General features: G+C 33.6%; 1 protein-coding gene across 1 annotated transcript in view; it reads left to right on the top strand.

Moving 5' to 3' along the window:
• ADAMTS19 (ADAM metallopeptidase with thrombospondin type 1 motif 19) overlaps positions 1-20,071 on the top strand; it is a 160,354-nt gene that overhangs the window by 115,202 nt on the left and 25,081 nt on the right. Inside the window, exons 14-20 of the mRNA XM_084503183.1 lie at positions 1,148-1,275; positions 3,173-3,293; positions 5,284-5,364; positions 13,023-13,180; positions 14,052-14,205; positions 17,116-17,251; positions 19,615-19,819. Of these exons, the coding sequence (XP_084359309.1) occupies positions 1,148-1,275; positions 3,173-3,293; positions 5,284-5,364; positions 13,023-13,180; positions 14,052-14,205; positions 17,116-17,251; positions 19,615-19,819 (983 nt within the window). The remainder of the gene's footprint in view (positions 1-1,147; positions 1,276-3,172; positions 3,294-5,283; positions 5,365-13,022; positions 13,181-14,051; positions 14,206-17,115; positions 17,252-19,614; positions 19,820-20,071) is intronic.

Here is a 20,071-nt window from a genome sequence, read left to right as displayed (position 1 = left end):
GGAAATGGTCCTTTGCAGGTGGCGATTTCCAGTCTAGACCCAGCTAATGCTAGTTGGCACGGGTGAAAAATGTGCCATGGAGTGTTTTGCAGTTTAACTGTATAGACAGTAGAGTTCCAGTGCCCTTGAATGTTTCCTGGAACTGTTTAATTTACTAATAAAAATGCACTCCAGGAATCTAAAAGTCAGCATGAAGTCAGAGTCATGTAGGTTGTGTCCAAGTGAAATCAGTTTCAAGTTCAGGATTGACATTATCCTTTCAAAAATCTGCAAAAGCTTGGGAAGAAGTTCTGAGTTAGTACACTTGTGATTAAAGATATAAAAAAGTTATGTAATTTTGTACTTGGTTGACCACTGACAGGAGACTTTATTTTATTTTATTTTATTTGTTATTACTTTGGCAGTGGTGAAGCAAACTTCATTATTTATAAATGATGACCCTGAGGATACATGGTGTGAGGATACCCCATGGATACATAGGATATGATTACTTTTTTATTCTTTTCAAAATGAGAAATGATTTGCAGAATGCTGTAGAAATGGTTTTCAGAATGCTGTAGAAATGCAGTAGAAAATTGCCTAACCTTGGTAAAGATGTTGGACAGAATGTGTTCAGTATTTAGTCTTTTTTTTTTTCCTTTTTTTTTAATATGGATTTTGTAAATCCGTATATTTTTCTTCCCAGGGTGTTTCAGTTACTTAATTTTTTTCTCTTTGACCTGCATAGTTATAAAATCTGGAAAGTGTTAAGTTTCTTTTTTAACCAATATTTATGATCTGCCAGAAGTATGGTAGAATGAAAGTATAGATTACAACCAAAATATTCCAACAGCTGTAATGTGCATATTCTTAATTGTAACAATGAACATGACATGAGTACGATGTAGGCCAAGTTTATAGCACAAGTATGTTCTAGCAGGAAAAAGAATTTGAGTTCTTCAAACAGATGAGAAAAGGATCAAAACTGTTGTGTTTTTTTCACTGTATCTAAGATATCTTTTTATGCTAACTTAGATCCATACTGTGAAGATAAGCATATGTTAGTTTTAAAATACTGTTGATAATAATTTTCTATTTGTTACCTGACCTTTTGTGAACTCATTTATTTATTTTATTTATTTATTGTTTCCATCAATTGCTACTACAGAAAAACCCTGTGCCTTATTCTGTTCACCGGCTGGAAAAGATCAGCCCATTCTTCTAACAGAAAAGGTGATGGATGGGACTTCTTGTGGCCAGCATGGGTTAGATATCTGTGCAGATGGTAGATGCCAGGTATGAGTTACTCCTTTAGAAACTGGATACATATGCACATGGATGCAGGTGCATACATTTGTTATGCATATGTGCTATTTCTTTGATGGAATGTTGCAATATGCATGACCAAGACTGAATGTCTCTCTATGTACCATACAAAAATATTTTAAACTCTTTTCACTTGCAACACAGTACCTGAAGTAACTGAAGTTTTAGCTTCAGGAATGTGTCTCTCTGATATGGCTGATTACAAGAAACTGCAGCAGATTGGAGCATAAGTGTTACTAATTACAACTTCGATAGATGAGGATGTCGCAGCCTTCAACAGGCTGGGAAATTTTGCTATGGCATGTGGATATGTGTGCTTAGTTCTGTCAACAGTACAAAATTTTACAGCTAAATAAACCAAAGAAACTGAATTGCAGATAACTAAAGTAGGGTGCTTCCGCTATTCATGGTCCTGAGAATTCGTTTGGTTCATAGAAGTTCTTTTGTCTCTTTTACAGTGCCTCACATGGAAACTCTTTCATATGAAAATCCCACAGAGCTGTTTATTTCCTTGGTCCGCTTACCATTGCACACCTTGAATTAAGCAGAAACCTTTAACACAGAAATGATTTTGCTAGATACTATAATAACTTAAGTAAATTAAATACTTGTAGATGCATGCATGCATTTATATATGCATACAAATGCATGTATGTGTATAATAAGTCTCGAGTGACTGAGCACGTGCAACATGTATGCACTTAAGTACTTCATTGAACTGGAGTTTTTGCTCATGAGATAAAAATTAGAGTTTTAATCACAAAGATGATATATAACCCACCTTTTTTTTCTTGAAAAAAATATCTTTTATTATCCACTTTTTGCATCTGTCTGGCTGATAAAGCCAAAAAATAATAATAATAATAACACTACTAAACCGGTTTCTTGGCATATGAAGAGGCAGAGTATTAATGAAATTTGAATGTTTAATTTATAAGATCTTTCACATTTAACTTGTCTGTTCAAACAGATGAGGAGAGACTTATGGTCTACAGCTGTGGAGTTAAATATTTAAATCTTGCAAATATACCATTTTAGATACACAGGTCTTTGAACACTTATGCCTTAAAACATATTTTAAATTCTATGTATTTTATTTTAAAGTGGAATCACTAATAAGAATTGTATGCATAGAGAGAAGTAACAATCTTCATATGCTTGGAAATGAGCTGATCTTTAATAGACTACAGTTTCTGTTGTTATGGGAATTCTTTATTTCCTTTTTAGCGTAGCTTTTACCTTCACCATTTATGTTGAAAATGTGTTTAAGTTTTATTGGTTTTATCAGTGCACGAGATTACTTTGTGATGTCTTCTCTCATCTCTAAAAAGTTTTTATTTAATATCAGGCCAATACATGAAATTAACTCTATTTCTATTGTCAGGCTAGCAGTGATTTTTAACAATAGAAATACATTTAAGATAGTAACGTGAAAGTGCTTGAGTAAACACTATTTGTTTCAAACCAAATACTTTTCCATAAAGCACATATAAATTGTGTATAAATCTTTCCTTAGGTGGCACTTTACCATTATGGGAGTGGCAAAGAATCTGCTGTATTTTGAATCAAAAGCTGCGCAAGTTGCAATCACTGGGCACTAAAGCCTATTCAGTGCTTTGCACAGTAGCCCATCCATCAGTGCCAGGAAATGCCAGAGAGAGGTGGGAGCACATGTGTGTTCCTCTTAGAAAGCAGCTAATATTGTTGGCTAACCATATAAGAAGACAGAGTGCAGCAATCTGAGGAAGCCTAACATCAATGCTGGGTCACAATGATTAGGTCATCTTGAACAAGATGCCCACTCATAAGTGCAGCCTTATGAAAAATGTGGCCTGTCTCTCAATAGCTTTATTTTCTTCTCCCTTAGAAATTTGGCTGTGATGGTGTATTAGGATCTCTGGCTCGTGAAGATCATTGTGGAGTGTGCAATGGTAATGGAAAGTCATGCAAAGTTATTAAAGGTGATTTTAACCACACCAGAGGAGCTGGTAAGTTCATCTACTTTGTAGACTCAGAAAAGCATTAACTGCTTTGATTGCTGTGAGTATTACAAACTAGGGTATGCTTTTCAAACGGATGCAGTTTCTCACTATTTCAGACCCTACAAAGGAGATTTTTGAAACTAATCCTACCCTGATCATATGTTCAATGTTTAAGATACAAGCAAATTATTATTATTAAATTGCTGCAAAATAACATTGTTTTAATTTTATACAAAATTATTGAATTATATGATTTATATGTAATTAAACACATTATTTCATAGGAAAACAAGATTGCTAAAAATTTGCAAATTTTTCTTGGTGCTTATAAGTAAATAAACAATAAATTCTTACATTGTTTAGATAATTTAATGTTCTTCAAAATAAATGATCTTAACTATGATCTGTTAACTAGAGTAATGTCATTAAACCAAGCAGTTGGAGAATATAAAATCAAATGTGTGAAGTCTTATATCCTTTGCATTATTTTATGCTAGTATCAACATGTTTTAAAAAGTAAATAGATTTTCTGATGCAGAATGAATATTAGATTTTCAAAGAGTCCTGTGATCTGTTCTTTGAAAGAGGTGAATTGACTAGCTACTGCATAGTGGTGTTTGCAGAGCAGAGGATTGAAATCCAAATAGAGTTCACTGTGCACCATTTATGCCTTCTCTTAAAGAAAAGTCTTCCCTTTCAAACAGTGATTTACCAACTGTTTTCAGCATTTGTTTGCCATTACACTTTCAGTTTCTTGTGTAGAAAATGTGCAGAATTTCAAGTCAGTAAGTAAATCACATCATAAAATACTGTAATTAGAAGCAGACTATATCTTTGAACAATCAAGGACTTCAATGCATTTACTTAAATGCATACTTAAAAAAATAAAAATAAAATAAGAAATGTATAATCATCAGATAGTTATGTCTGGCCTTGTCTTAAGGCCAGAACAGGCCTTAGAACAGGGATCCCAAACCATGGCTGAGTCTTGAGGACTACAGATCAAAAACTATGGAGAAGGTGACTGCTAATAAATGGCAATATGTCAGCTCTCTTCTATAGCTAGTGCAAATATCCAAACACTTCTAAAGATTTTTCAGGATTTTATGTCAATCCACATTATTATAGTATTGCCATCTAAACATAGCTGTGTTGTTTTCCTTCTCAAGAAGCTGAAATATCAGCAATACATAGAGTTATTAGCTCTTAAGGAAATTAAATAATGCTGTTTTGCAGCTAATTTTCAAGTTTCAAGACTAAAATGTTGAAAAATTATTATAAGTGCTCAGTATTTGCTTATAAAACTTTGCATAGCTACACAGGATAAATATTTTTTACTATCTACTTTTTGAAGTTCACTTAAATAATCTATAATGTGATTTTATTTATAACATTCTTTGTTGTACAGTGTTTTCCACCTGCATTGCCTTTTCACCCCTTTTTACTTAGAGAAAATGGCTCAACAGCATGTCTTAATCCCACACAGTAAGGAAACAATTTTAATGCAATACAACTAACTAATAAATATACCTCCAAAGTCATTCATAACAGGGGTTGAATGTTTTAGCAAGAAACCTGGAATACAAAACATTTACCAAAACAAACAGTGGGATTCTGTTTACATTCTGGTGCCATATCATTTGTCCTTACATGCTAAATGAAATTGGAATTTGTCTGGTCTGGTAGTGATAATGATACTATTCTACTTGGCTGGAGACAGCTTTATCTGCCCCGTCTCCAGTCTGCTCCAGCGTCACTAATTCAGGTTATGTTTCACTTTTCTATCCTCTTAATATTACATCATAGTATATATATATTACACATAATACAGTTTCATTTTTGTTAACAATTTCAACATTTTTCAAAGACTCTCAAGACATTATAAATTATAATTTGTTACATTTAAAACAGAAAATAAACAAGAAAGAAAAAAACATACACAATGTCCTTTTCCATACTTTTGTGTTTAACATAGTACATATGGTCTCATGCCTAGGTTATGTGGAAGCTTTGGTGATACCTGCAGGAGCAAGAAGAATCAAAGTTGTGGAAGAAAAACCAGCTCACAGTTATTTAGGTTAGTGTTCATGTCCTGTTTGGATCAACACTGAAGAGAGCTAGCTAAACATGCTTGTGTAATTAAACAAAAATATGTGTAGAAAACATTGAAAATAACCTTTAAAGAAATTTTGTAGAAATTACATAACAGTTGGCTATTGCACATTTTTTTTGTTTGTTTGAACTTTCATCTCTTCTCATTTACAGAAATATTCAAAGAATTAGTTCAGATATCAGAAAAATTCCCCGTTGCAGGATTTTCAATGCTTTATGTCGAGAACACATATGAAAACACTTCACATTGAAGCTAGTGAAAGGAAAAGTTTTATGCTGAAACATGGAATAATTTCTGCTTAGCCAAAAAAAAAAAAAATGCACTGACCAATCAATACACAGGAAATTACCAATAAAGTCAAATGAAAGCTCTAAAGTTAAACTAAGAAAGCACAAAAATATTTATTTGGATAATTTCAAATCATCTAAATGTTTTCATGGGCAAATGTAATCACAATTATTATTTTTTTTTTAGTTTTTACTTTTTTTATGGAATTACATTTCATTGAAAATTTGTTTTTGTTTTTAATGAGTTGTAGAGCTGTTGCCTAGGAGAGTATAACTTGTAATTGTTGTTATGGTTAATGTTGTTGTGGTATAAGTGAAATACCATAAATACTTAGTGAACTGCTTGTAGCTTAAATTGGGAGAAACTTAATACAAGAAATAGGACAATGAAATGAAAAATTCCCCAATTTGTCCCCTGTTCTTAGTTCTGTTCATAAGTAATATTTACATTTTAAGGAACTTTTTACTCAGTACTTTAACTAAGAGAACATAAAAAATGTCAAGTCTTAGTTATGACAGTTGACATTATTAATGTGTGACTGTTGGTTTGTCATGAGGGCTGTGCCTATCCTGTTAAAATATCACAGGAGATTTAGAGTTCTGGATTGTTTCATTGTGCACCAATGGAGCTTGAGATGGAGGTCTGAGTGTCAAATCGATAACAGAAGTTTCATTTTCTTAGTTTTCCAAGTTGTTTTCTTTTTTTCATCCTATATATCTGCTGTGTTATCATATGCAGACAAGTGAAGTACTGCTTAGTTTTTATTTTTTAAATAATGTAAAAGTAAATAAAAGCTGGAGTTGTATTTAAGGAAATTAATTCATTTTCATAAATAGCAAGCTTTCCTCCCATAACGGGGACGCAAAAAGAATTATAATTCTTTTTATGAAATCATATCAGATATACTGCTTGTTTTTGAAAGGTGCTAATTAGCAATCAGCTTTTCATTGATTGTCACTTTAATTCAACTTTTCTTATTGTAGCTAATGTCAGTCTGAATCATTATCAGATAGTATTTCATTGAGATTTTTTAAGGCTTTATGTGGAAGCAGGAAAAGATCTCTTATTTTGGATTAAAACCTAGGTTTTCACACTTTTTTCTTACTTTTATTAGCAAAAGGTATTTAAATTAAACTTTATTCAATTTCAGCAGATTTATTCTGAAAGCATGAAAAAATTGAATAGGAGTAACAATTTAAATGTTAACACTTTTGACTTGGAGTAGTAACATTGCAATTTTAGTGAAGAAGGTATAAACATTTCACCTTAGAAACAATATTTTTCAGAAAATTGAATAAAAGTGTGAAATACAGTGCAAATTAAATTCTATGTTTCTGATTTGTTTTTATGTTACGGTTTTGTATGTTAATTTTACATTGCATAGCACTTTGCTCTCTGGGTTTTTGAACTTGAAACAAGTCAGTATAGGCCAACAGTATTTCTGCTTGGCTAATTTTCTTAAGATCTTTTTTTTTTTTTTTTTTTTGAATGGTATAGCTCAAATAGTATAGCTCAAATAATTAATAATTTTATAGTTGAAGATACAGCTATAAGCATAAGGCAGCCCAGCATACACAAAGAGCTGTGGCTTACAAAGTAGAAGCTAATTTAAACTGCTGGAAAATTTGATCCCTGTTGTGCAGCACAGGTCAAATACAGAGACAATCAAAGTGAAATGCTGTTCTCTGGATTTACTAGGTGATCAGAAAACAGTGTCACTGTGATCTGGAAGCTTCCATGATGATGCTAAACTGACCAGTAAAACCACAGTCCATATCAGTAAATCTTCAGAGGAATTCTTTCTGAACATCTCAGATACCTTTATCTGAGGTATATCAACATTTACCACAGTAGCAGGAGCTCTGGCATCCTAGAAGAAAGGATAAAATATAACATGCAACTGCATTTACTGAATTGATGACTCTGTCAAGGTCTGTCCTCTTTTCTCCCCTCTGGGGAGGTAGAAGCAGTGATGACCCACAGATCCCCTTCAGTGAGGTTTTCTTTACAGTTTTGAAAGAATTACGTACTCTTTTATTATTATTATTATTATTGTTGTTGTTGTTGTTGTTGTTGTTGTTATATTTTATTGTAATAAAGCCAAATTAATAGGTATGCCTTATTACTTAAGTCATATGAGGAAATACATACGAGATTGTGATTCTTCTTTCCTCAGTAGAGTATTCAGGAATAGAAATTATTTGTAATAGTAAAGAAGGAAAAACAAGTGTTTATCTGATTCAAGAATATTTCCTAAACCATACTCATTTTGGAATTAGGATCTGTGGTCTAAGATCTTGGTCTTGTCTGCTGCTACATTTTCCTTTATATTTGGCAGGTGGTTTTTTTGTTTGTTTGTTTGTTTGTTTTTTTGTTTTGTTTTGTTTTTTTCAGTTCTTAAAGTAGAATACAGAAACGAAGTTCAAAGTATTTTTCCTAAGAGATATACCAGGCTTTGAGTTTAGAATGCTTATTTTTGTGACACTTGTATAATGGCATGTCAAGATGTCAAGTCCAGTATTATAATGAATTAATAAGATTAGTTACAGACTTGTGATCTAAAAACTGAAAATTCTTGGTGTTAATTCGGAATGAGAGAAATTATTTGTTTCTAAATGAAATACAGAAATGGATTAGTTCTAAGTGGCTTTACTTGAGCATGTGGGTTGCAGGAGATGACCTCTAAAGGTCCCTTCCGACCTCAATCATTCAGTGAGCTGTATATAGGTGTATAGGTGTCAAGTTCAGAGGAATGCAAGTTCTTGTCAAATATCCTTTATCAAATATGTTTCCTAGTTAAGAAATAAGCACGTTGTACCATGTTTGTGGGGGGAGGGAAAGTATGAGACAGCGGAAGAGTGGCAGGGGCAGAAGCATGCAAGAAAGCAGATGGGGTCTGACAAATAATACAAATTTTTGAATTCCTCATTTCTGACAATGCACATAAAATACCTTGGAAACGAGTTGAGGGCCTGATCATATAGTAGAGACCAGAGTCCACTGTGTTTTCCTTTCATCTATACAAGGCCATAGAAAATGGTTAGTAAATAAAATATTTTAAAACCTTTTTATATCAATATGAAACAAATATCTATTCTTTAGCATTTGTGATAAGATAACATTCGTGAAAGCTATCAGCAAAGCTTTTGGCAAAGTGTAGTTTGTTGCAATATAAACTATGCAGAAGAAACTCATGAAAATGAATTTAAATTATTTTCCAGATAAGAGTGTGCACATTTGTTACTGTTGTTCTGTGTTACTGCATTAACAAAGTCTTACCACTCCTTATTTTTCTTGTTGACAAAAGTAGTGGGAGATTAAAAGTCAGTTTGAATTTAGGCATATAAGCATCATTTTCTATGTGTGTACGCAGCCATACAACTTCCAACAGCTGAACAACCCATTTCAGAAAACATTCAGAATTAAGAAACAAATGCTTATTTTATTCAGTTTGTGCCTGAGTCTGATTAAAATTTTTAGAGGTCTCACATTGCCAATGCAGAAGACAAAATGAAAAGTGATATGAATCAGCTCTTCCTTCACAGTCAATAAAACTGAAATTCAAAGTGCTATGCAGCACAAAAAGAATTACCTTAAAGTCTGACCAAAAATGAGAGTGAAGATTGGTACTAACATGGAATCATGCTTTCTAAGTTTCCTGCTCAGCACTTGCAAATAAGTTAGCTATACATATAAATGCTAGTAGTGTATTTTTGCATGTACACATTTTGATATAGCTCAGACTTCATTCTAGAAAAGATATTACTTGCCTATGTAGAATTATGCAGCAGAAATAACATATTCAATAAATACACCCTAATTAAATATTCCTGTGCAATTGTATCTAATATCATGAGAATTTGTGTTATACTTCTGTGAAATAAAAGTGATAAACAAAGTGCAAATAGGTCAGCAAGGCTATGATGAAAACATGTAACTAAGAAAATAGGCAGATAAAACAGGAATCAGTTTCTAAGTTAAAACTAATTTTGGAAATAAGTTCATTGTATGTGTGAACATTGTAGCACAGGAAATAAAAGTATCACTTACTAATTTTAAGCATAGACTAACTCTTATCTTTAAGCACTGTCCTAAAAGTCCTTAATTTTCATTAGATTTCATAATCCTTTAGGTGCGGTACTTGTAAATTGGTGCTTTTATTACTGTTTAGCAAGGAATGTTTGCTACAAAACACAAGACTTTAGCAGGTCAGATTGATTATTCCTTTCTATTTTCAAGAGTTGTGAGAAAATACAAACTTTTTTTTTGTCCTTTTTTTAAAAAATAAAATAAAATGAATTGCGTTCACTGCCCTATCATAGCAAAACATGCATGTTGCTTTTCCTGTTCTCAGCTTCTTGTTATTTTAACAGTAATGACCTTAACACAAGGATTTCCTGGATACTAATGAACAGTTGGAGTTAATTAGCTGATGTGATGATGAAATGCTATCAAGTGCTTCTATATGTAGACCTGTGGAGACCTGTGGCTTATTGATGGTTATTGCTTATAAAACAATAGCACCTGTAAGCTTTTTCTGTTTTATCATTGGTGTTAAATTCACACATGAATACAAGAGAGATGTTTACATCACATTTGTTATTCCAGAAACAAAGAAACAAACAAAACACCATTTCACAGTTAGTAAATATGGATCATGTATAACAATCTTATAAGTGAATAGTAGAAATACAACACAACAAAAATATAGATGTATATGCAGAACAATTCAACAAGAACTATCAGATTTGTAACTGAGTGTTTTTCTGAATTAGATTCTTCCACTCTAACCTGGATTTATTAGTAATAACTGTTCAGTGCCTTACTTATAGCCCTGATTGTTTTTTAAATAAATGCTTAATTTCTGGATTGTATCTTAACACTTTTATTTTGAAAAATAAAAAGAAGATATTCCTGTGCTGACATACGACATTCTGTTTCATAGTCACTTGATAGCATTTCTATTTTGTTTCTCTTCTCTTTAGTTTCCTTAAAATCAAAACAGTGATGTGGAAAAGACTGAAGCAGCAGCAACTAATGGAAAGTTTGCTGCAGAAGATAATATTCTCATCTTTATTTACTTTGGAGAAAGCAGAAAGCAATTAAGCAATTATCAATCTTAAAATGTGACCTGATAGAAAAAAGTGGCAATTTTATTCCCATAAAAAGATATATAATTTATTGAACAATAATATGTCCTGTATGGTACTGCAAATTGAAAGCATAGTTGCTTTCAACATCTATAAGTACCTTATTCAGTAACGTCAGAAACAAATGCCTTAATGTAAAGTAATTTAAATAGTTTAAACAGAAACAGTAAGACATAATGCTAAATCATATGTAACTCTAATTTCGTAAGATAAAGATGGAATCTTTCTCTAATGAGATAAAGATGGAATTTTGTCCTTCATGAGATGACAAGTTGAAATTTTGAAAAAGTTTTTCAAACCTTGAGTATTAATATTCTTAAGATGATTTGAAGGGATCCCATGATAACATTAACAGGAGTGAAACAGTGACTTCCCTGAGAAAAGATATCAGTGAAAGTATTCTGATTTAGAAATTAATTTAAAATATTTTTTTATATTTTCTATTTTTCTTGGAAAAATGGGGTTTGGCCAAAATGACATTGTTTTAGTACTCTCCTGGAGAGAATTACTAAATTTTGCACAGAACAAAAGACCAAATTCACAGCTCAATCTTGTCTACTTCCCTCTTATTTTGATACAAATGCCTCTTTTCTTGGTAGGTTTTCCTCATCAGAGTTTTTTTGCTTGCTCATCTTGGTTGTAGATTTATTGTTCTGTTTGTTTTATAGCCCATAAGATACACTAGTGTGCTGAATTTCCCTCCTGCATTGCATTACTTTGTACAGAAAATCCTCTTTTATCAAAAACTAAGCAGAGTAGGGAGTCTGGGTCTGGGATTCCACTCCCCTGCACACATCTGTATGCTGTGGTACGTAACGCTTCTTTTAAAGACAGAGAAGACAATGCAAGGTCCACTGCTCTCCAGGGAGAAGATGTTGCTCCATGTGAGCAGCATGACCCGACTGGACCTTGGCACTTTCAAGTACATTTGTTTTGTTTCTCCACTGGGAAGAGGATTGACCCATAACGTTTTAAAACAAAATGGGAGTTAATTACCATTAATAATAGAATGTTTAAACCTAAAATACCAATTTTTAAATCTTGTAAAATTACTGGTTATTTTTAGCACAAGACTGTTCTACAGTGTTAATGGAGTTTATAGTCTTAACATTTATTACACTGTGCTGTAGTGGTACGCATCAGTGGTGTCTTATGCAATTGTATTGCTGCCAGTCCATAGACCTATTGCCATTGTCTCCCATAGAAACAAAACATAACAGTATAAATATGAATAGGAGAGAGGATGATTACAGGAATGACTCACATTAACTTACAACATTAAATAAGAAATTTTGGACAAGACTTAAACTGTTGAAGTTCTCTTAAACAGTCTGATGCCAAACATGCAATTTCAATGAAGAGGAATGTGTAGAACTTGTTGTCCAAAAGGTGACTTCAAGCATATTTTACTTCATATGATTATTACAGACCTGATTACAAATAAAATAAAATAAAATTAAATTAAAAATTCTTCACAGAAGGGTCTATTCAGAATGTACTATAGAAAAATACTGTAAAACAGTCTGTTCTCAATGTCTGAATATCTTTCTTGACTTGATGACGCTTTTGAATATTAATTAGGCCAAGAAGACAATGATTCATCTAAAAAGAATAAGCTTTTTCTGTTTGTTAGAATCATTAAATTAGGTGGTGAACATCTGTATAAAATAAGTGCTTAAGTTAGTATGACAGTAGTATTGTCACATTTTGAGATGGAGAAAAAAGTAGATATACTAATTAGAGGCAAAGAATTCTGAACCAGAATTTGTTGAAGTTTTAATATAATTCCACAGATCTTGAAGAGTGTCTTGTGAAAATTGCATTTCCCATGTCTTGTATGGGTCATAGAAGTGACTACCTAGGAAAAGAGACAAAGCTTTTGTCATAAATTAATTTAGTGAATTGTGCTGGAGTCTGTCAGTCTCACTAGGCATTAAAACACTGTTTTAATTTCAAGTTATGCTTAGCACACACAGATTTGCCAAGGATATCTTCCAAAAAGTGCTTCTGAAACATGTTCCAGTTGAAGTTCATGTATAGTAGCATCCATAAATATCTTTGCAGAGTTATGTGATTTCACCTACCTGTTAAATTATCCAAACAGGAAGTAAAAGGAGGCCAGAATCACTACTGACAACGCCTTTTTTTTGTTTTGTATTGGCCTTTTTTCATGTATTTTGGCAGCTCTTCGAGATGCTGGTAAACAGTCAATTAATAGTGACTGGAAGATAGAGCATTCAGGAACATTCAATCTTGCTGGGACCACCGTCCATTATGTTCGAAGAGGTCTCTGGGAGAAGATATCTGCCAAAGGTCCCACAACATCACCTTTACATTTGCTGGTATGACAATGTGGGTTTTGTTTTGTTTCGCCTTTTTTTTTTTTTTTTTTTTTTTTTACACCTGATTCCTATCCTATAGTGTGGGACCTATTTTTTCCAGGCTTCTGAGGATAATGGGATCTATGCGAGATGTACCTGCTGATCTGTCAGCCCAGTTCTAAAAAGTTCTTTTAAATCCAATAATAAACTTTATGTTATTGAGGCAGAATGGAAGGCTTCAAAATTCCTACAAATTTCATACAAAGCTGATGTGCAGCTTGAGCAGAGAAATTCAAATTAGGATCAGATGTTTTCTATCCTCTTGGCACACTGGCTGACGCTACAGCACAGCATTGCCATTTTAGGGTTGTAATCACCAAATTCTCCATTGAGAAGTAGAGTTTTGACACATTTCAGTGTAGGGAAGGCAAAGTTGATAGCCAAAGAGACAAAAACAAAAGGAACAATGAAGAAATGATGAAGAAGTACTTCACAATTCAAAATCCTTTAAGTGTAAGAAATCATCTTGTATATCCAAAATAGTTTGAAATTTGATTCATCTAGGAAAGATATCTTTTTAAGAGCACTGGAAACATAGGATAGGTAATATAACATTCCCCAGATTTCTGGTGTATATATATATTTTTTTTTACAATTTTACATGGAGAACTTTGTGACTGTTATGTTAAATAAAATCTTTTTTTCCCCCCATTGTTTTGGGTTGGATACTTCTATTAATTAGTTTCATCTACAAAATCTATCAGAAGGGTCTAAAGGCTACAGTGCATTACGTCATTCTGGCATGCTCTTCAAGATTATCTCTTCTCAAGTCAAAGTTTGTCTTCAATAGTTCCTGTGCACATAGAAAGGTTTTCCTTCTCTATAATTACAGGTGCTGCTATTCCATGACCAGAACTATGGTCTACACTATGAGTACACAATCCCACTGGATCCTCCTCCTGAGAATCAAAGCTCTAAAGTACCAGAGCCTCTTTTCATGTGGACTCATTCTGGCTGGGAGGACTGTGATGCTGTATGTGGAGGAGGTAAATTTTTTTTTAAAAAGCACACACACACACTGCATCTACAATATTTTTAATGTATATATATATATATTCATGTATATATATGATGACTAAAACAAATGATATATTAATATTTCAGACTGATGATCACTGCAATGTATTTATTAGTAATATCCTCATTGCAACTTGTATGATTCCTTAGAACAGTGGACATATTTCTGTCATGTTCCTCCTGGTTATATTAAAAGAATACTGATAACTCCAGGTAAAGATTCAAACTAAATAAAGTTGGTAGAAAGAAAATATTAGTGAAGGAACCAAAACTTGATTAAAAAAGTAAATTCGGGACCCGGTTTCCAAGAAGAAATACAAGTGCAAGAGCTAGAACAAGAATAGAAAGTTCATGTGCATTCCACTGTGTATTTGGAACTACTGAAGAAAAACGATCTGTAAAAGACATTTCAAACTACAGAAAAGCTGAACCCCAATCTCGGATCAAATATGTACCGTTAGTAACATGAGTTGAGATCCAGAAGCATATGGAACAAATATTGCAACAGCAGATATTAGTATGCTGATGCAATAGTTTTCCTATGTTTATGTTTATGAACCATAAAAAAATGTGAATTTGGAAGAACAAAATGCAAATATGAAAACAAATATTGGAACATGAGCAATATTACTGTAACAAAATCCTTTAAAATTGGTAACTATTTAGAAGCTGGTTATTAGAAAAGGTGATTACAGTGGGAAACATGTAAGAGTGTTTTTATGAATGCTACCTATAGAAATCTGTTTATATGTTGTAAATTAATTAGTCGGGCTTACATGGTGAATACTAGATTGATTATTGATACCTGTCTTTCCAGCTTACAACATTGATAATCATGGCTGCTGTGATCAGCAGTCCTGAAAATTGCTATGCACCTTGTAGTTCAAATAAGAAAGCCTGGAAATGCTTTACCTTCTCATAACAGCAACACAAAGAACACTGTGTTCTAGCTACTTTGACTCTGTGAACAGTCCTGGTGTCACGACAGATTACTGTAGTTTCCATAAACATGCCTTTTGTGGTTTGGTAAGAAAGCTTCTTCCCTGAAGGCATTTTGTACGTGGTGCTAGTATCATCCTCTGTTTCTTCATAGTGCACTCATACTCACTTGGAATATTCATGCTTTTTACAGTTTCCTGAAATATTTTTAGAATAATTTGAATGCTACCACAATCTCTCATTATTGCCTCAGTTATTTCTAAAGCTACCTATCATCTGGAAAAGTCCTGAAGTGCAGTATGTCAGTGATTTATTTTTTTTCTACATTAATGCTTAAATAAATATTGAAGTGTTTTACTGTAATGTTTATTTATCATATTTTTTCTGTTGTAACTGGCCATCACGTTTTGTTATTGTTTAAAATAGCTGAGTTAATGCAAAGTTCCATGAAAGGTATTTTTACTGCAAATATTCTGAAATACAAGTGAAAGATTTTTCATACCTTAGGCAAAACAACTTTAATTCTTCTTTTAGTTCTTTGGTTTAATAAGAACTAATAATGAAATTGAAATGATGCATATTGTACCCTGTGTAAATATTTGTACTTGAAATTTTAACACCAGTATTTTGATAAATCTGATTAAAGTATATAACAATTATCAGTAGTTTTCATTAAATGTTTAAAATGTATGTCAGGATGAGAAGTATTCATGAAGCCATGTGGCTTTGTGCATGTTTATACATGTAACGGTCTGTAACCTCCTGTGTTGCAGAGAAGCTTTCTTAGTGTGGGAGGGAATATGAATACAGAGATGTATATGTAAATGCAGAAAAAAATGTCAAACATTTCAAATGCTGTGCATGATATATTAGTTACATGTGCTCTCACGTACACAAATGCTGTGTAAAATGTCAGTTGTGGTCAAACACATAATGAATATTTATAGCTTCACTGCTCAACCCACAAACACATTTCTGACCACTAGCAAATACTGAATTCTTATGTCTGCCCTGCTCCTGCACACACCCTGTTTGTAAGTAAACTTCCAGATAGAAACAGGGTGTTGTAACATAACTATAGGAACAAATGGTTATGAAGTTATTTTCTACTAACTAACATCTTTAATGCAAGGCTTGCTAGTTTTCTAAAAATTATGCTCCCATCTGATTACAAGCTACTGCTTGTTGTAAGTATTACATTAAATTCTGATTTCTTACCCGTTCAGCTTCAAGAGACACAAGGTCCCAATCCATCCATCAAAGCACAGTTTGTGTAATAGAACATGCATTACTCCACAGGCAGTACCCAGCTTCCTAAATGATTACCGTACAGATCAGATCAGTTATATGGCTTCTTTAGTCCACTGAGAATGGTGCAGTTGGAGAATGGTGCAGGCTCCTTACCAAAGGCTTTATGAGCTGAATCTCTTTGGCTGAGAGCTGGCCACATGTGCCAGTGTACTGCTAAACTGGACAGAACTACTAAACTACTAATCAATACAGAGGGCAGGACTTGTTATTCCTTTCCTTAACTTATATATTAATGGAAAAACATATCTTCTCCTTACTGTGCAATTTTTCTGCAAGCCATTCTCAACACTAGGGTCTTGGTGGTCGAGAAGGAAACAAGAATGCCGGTTAAGACTAAGGCTTTGGCCTATGACTTGTTGCAGGAATAAAGCAGCAAAACTCTGTTGACACTGGTGTGTAAATACTGGAAAAAGAAAATACCTTGTTCCCTACAAACTTTAATATCTCCATTGGACTCACTGCTACGTTTGTTTTTCACTTCAGATTAACACACCTGTAGGTTTTACACTTCTTTTTTCCAAACTGACCATAAAATAACTGTATCTGATAAGGATACCACTGGCCTTCCTTTATTAACAAAGTTGCATATTCCTGGTTTCTCCACATACCTGCTTTATTTTTTTTACTAGGTGAACGAAAAACAACAGTCTCTTGTACAAAGATTATGAACAAGAATATCAGTCTTGTGGACAACAAGAAGTGCAAATATTTAACAAAACCTGAACCACAGATCCGAAAGTGTAATGAACAGCCATGCCAGACCAGGTAATACTGATTTGGTTAACTTAACACTGTCATAAATAACTAGAAGTAAACATCTCAGGAGCTACAAAGAGAAATGACTGCCTCTGGCATTGAATGTGCAGTAAATACATAGAACAAAATACATAGAACATACATAGAAGAAAAGGTTATAGTGTGAAATATACGGAACACTGAAACATTGGCTGCTGTTTCTCCTGAGTTTTAATGAAAGAGTCCTTAAGCACATGTCTAAATCAATTCTCATTCAATAAAGCAGCTCATTACTTTCCTCGATAGGAGTTCTCACTGGCTGATGTGTACTATGAATTGAAATTTAATTGCTGTTTATATAACAATGGATTTAATAACATGGTTATAATTAATGATGTATTGTTATATTTTGTTGTTGTAGCTTAGTCAGGGCTGTACTCCTTTAAAAGCACTCAGAAATATCTGAGTGCACAAAGCAGTAAATAAATAAATAAATAGATAAACAATCTGTTAATCTGTTCATCTCCACTGATTTAACCCAAAGTGTAGAAGGCCTTCCCCTCACTCTTCTACTACCAGTGCCCTCAATCCCTTGTCAATATGCAGACACTAGACTCTGATGGAAGAAGCAGAAAGAGTTGTTTTTCTCTGAATTTCACCAAGTGAGGCAGCTGCAGCATATGCCCTGTAGAGTACTCCTCCCACCCCTCTGTCTGGCATACCTGCAGCCAAGCTGGCAGCTTGTTCCTATCAGTGGCTGGCCAGGATGGTATGATGGCCCATTTTCAGGGTTTACCATCTTTTTTTTTCGTAATGGCAGCTAAGAACCACAACTAAGGAAGTCCCGAGTTACTGTGCAGACTTGGGACGTAGGGAAAGGTGTCTGCCACCTTTCAAGGTATGGACAGCAGCTGGCGATAGTCAGCTAAGAGTTCTGGGGGTAAGCACTGAGATGGATCTACATGAGTCATCTGGAGGAGAGGTAGGTGGAATTTTTGAACACAATGCAAAGTAAATATAGTACATATATTATTAAAGAAAGTAATGCAAAATGAACCAGCAGACATAGCTTTTTTGGATAGGATGAAATACTAAAATAGATGAAATGCAACTTACACATTTTAAGCAAGACTGAACTACTGATGTTTGGATTTCCACAGACATTACACAGTGGACAGATTTATATTTGATTATATGCATAATTGACCAATTTCATATTTTATTATATTAATAACATTGTATACTGAATAGGTAGAAATGAAATAGTCTGATCTTTTTCTAAGGCATTGTCAAATATGTATTTTTAATATTCTGTACTTTTTCCAGCTTATTAAATGAAAAATTGTAGGTGTTATTAATTGCTGTGCTGAGACAGGTAGAAAGATATCATGATCCAGATTTTACCATGGTATTCAGGATTCTTACAAAACAAATATTGTTAGCTTTCAACAGAAACTGAGCTAGGACATATGGTTGCATAACTTGTTTGTTTCTGGCAATCGAAGAAATATCTTAAAGTCTATTGCATTATCTTAACAGGCTATGATTTGTAAATTGAGTCTCTGGACTGCTAATAATAATAATAAAAAAAAAAAACTTAGTTCAATGTTTCGTTTTCTTACAATAATTGTCTGACAGATGGTTGGAACAGATTTGTAGAACTTTGGTTTACCGAAGACTCCCTTGCAAATCTAGTCTCCTGGGGTATACTTGTGTGCTGCATTAATGGCAGAACTTTTTGATTTTTAAGGGCATGTGGCCATAGTCTGGAGCTACAGAACATTTGGGGAAAATTATATTCCAGAGTGATTACTTTCCAGGTATGCAGGCTATGCCAAGCTGCATCAACCTTCCCTGTTGCTGTAATTTAAACTATGTAACCTGAGTTAGGCCTGATCCTAAAGAACACAAAGAAAACCGAGCTTCTGTACTTCTTCCAGAGCAACCAGCTTTTCACACAGGAGTGATTCTGTATTGAAACTTATGGGACCTTAATTGAAGGGCATATGCATTTGACAAATAGGTAGTCATATAGATAGACAGAAAATAATTAAAAAAAAAATACTGTCTGATCCATCATATTTGAAATGTGTGTGATTGTATTATGGAACTTTTCTAATTGGAATTATAATGACAAGTGAGTACTCTAAAAACATAGAAACAATGGGCTGGGAATTAAATTATATGAAGATTAACATATTATTTAAATGTAAATTATGCTAGATTAGTAATCAGTCTGTTAACACAGTTACAGACAGTTAACTTAAAAGGAAAGAGAAAATTTGTAAGTATGTTTTGGGTAACCAAGTAGTGCTAAGCAAGAGAACAGATGACCTAATAGGACTTCTTCCTTCCTGATTTCTCCTTACTGTATTGCCTGTATTTCTTTGTAGATGGATGATGACTGAATGGACTCCATGTTCAAGGACATGTGGAAAAGGGACCCAGAACAGACAAGTAGCCTGCACACAGCAGCTAAGAAATGGGACCCTGATCAGAGCAAGGGAGAGGGATTGCCTTGGGCCAAAGCCTGCTTCTGCACAGCGCTGTGAGGGCCAGGACTGCATGACTGTGTGGGAGGCAGGAGTCTGGTCTGAGGTGCTGCATTTATTCGTATAAATAATCCACAATGATTATTTATGCCTTACTGTGTTCTGAGAATGAGATTTTTTTCACCGGCAAGCGGCTTAGTTCAGCCTAATGATTTTCAGGTTCCTCATGCAATGACTCGGCAAAAGGATCAGGGACTAGGAAAACAAACCATGTAGAACCACTACATTTTACCTAGTTAATGTCCTGAAACAGTTTCATTTGGACATTTTTCAAGCACATATAATCAAGTACATCCTG

This window comes from Aythya ferina (genome assembly GCF_964211825.1).
Source record: "Aythya ferina genome assembly, chromosome: Z".
NCBI classification, from domain to species: domain Eukaryota; kingdom Metazoa; phylum Chordata; class Aves; order Anseriformes; family Anatidae; genus Aythya; species Aythya ferina.
The sequence above is the reverse complement of the archived record's forward strand: the minus strand, read 5'-3'. Positions and strand labels throughout refer to the sequence as shown.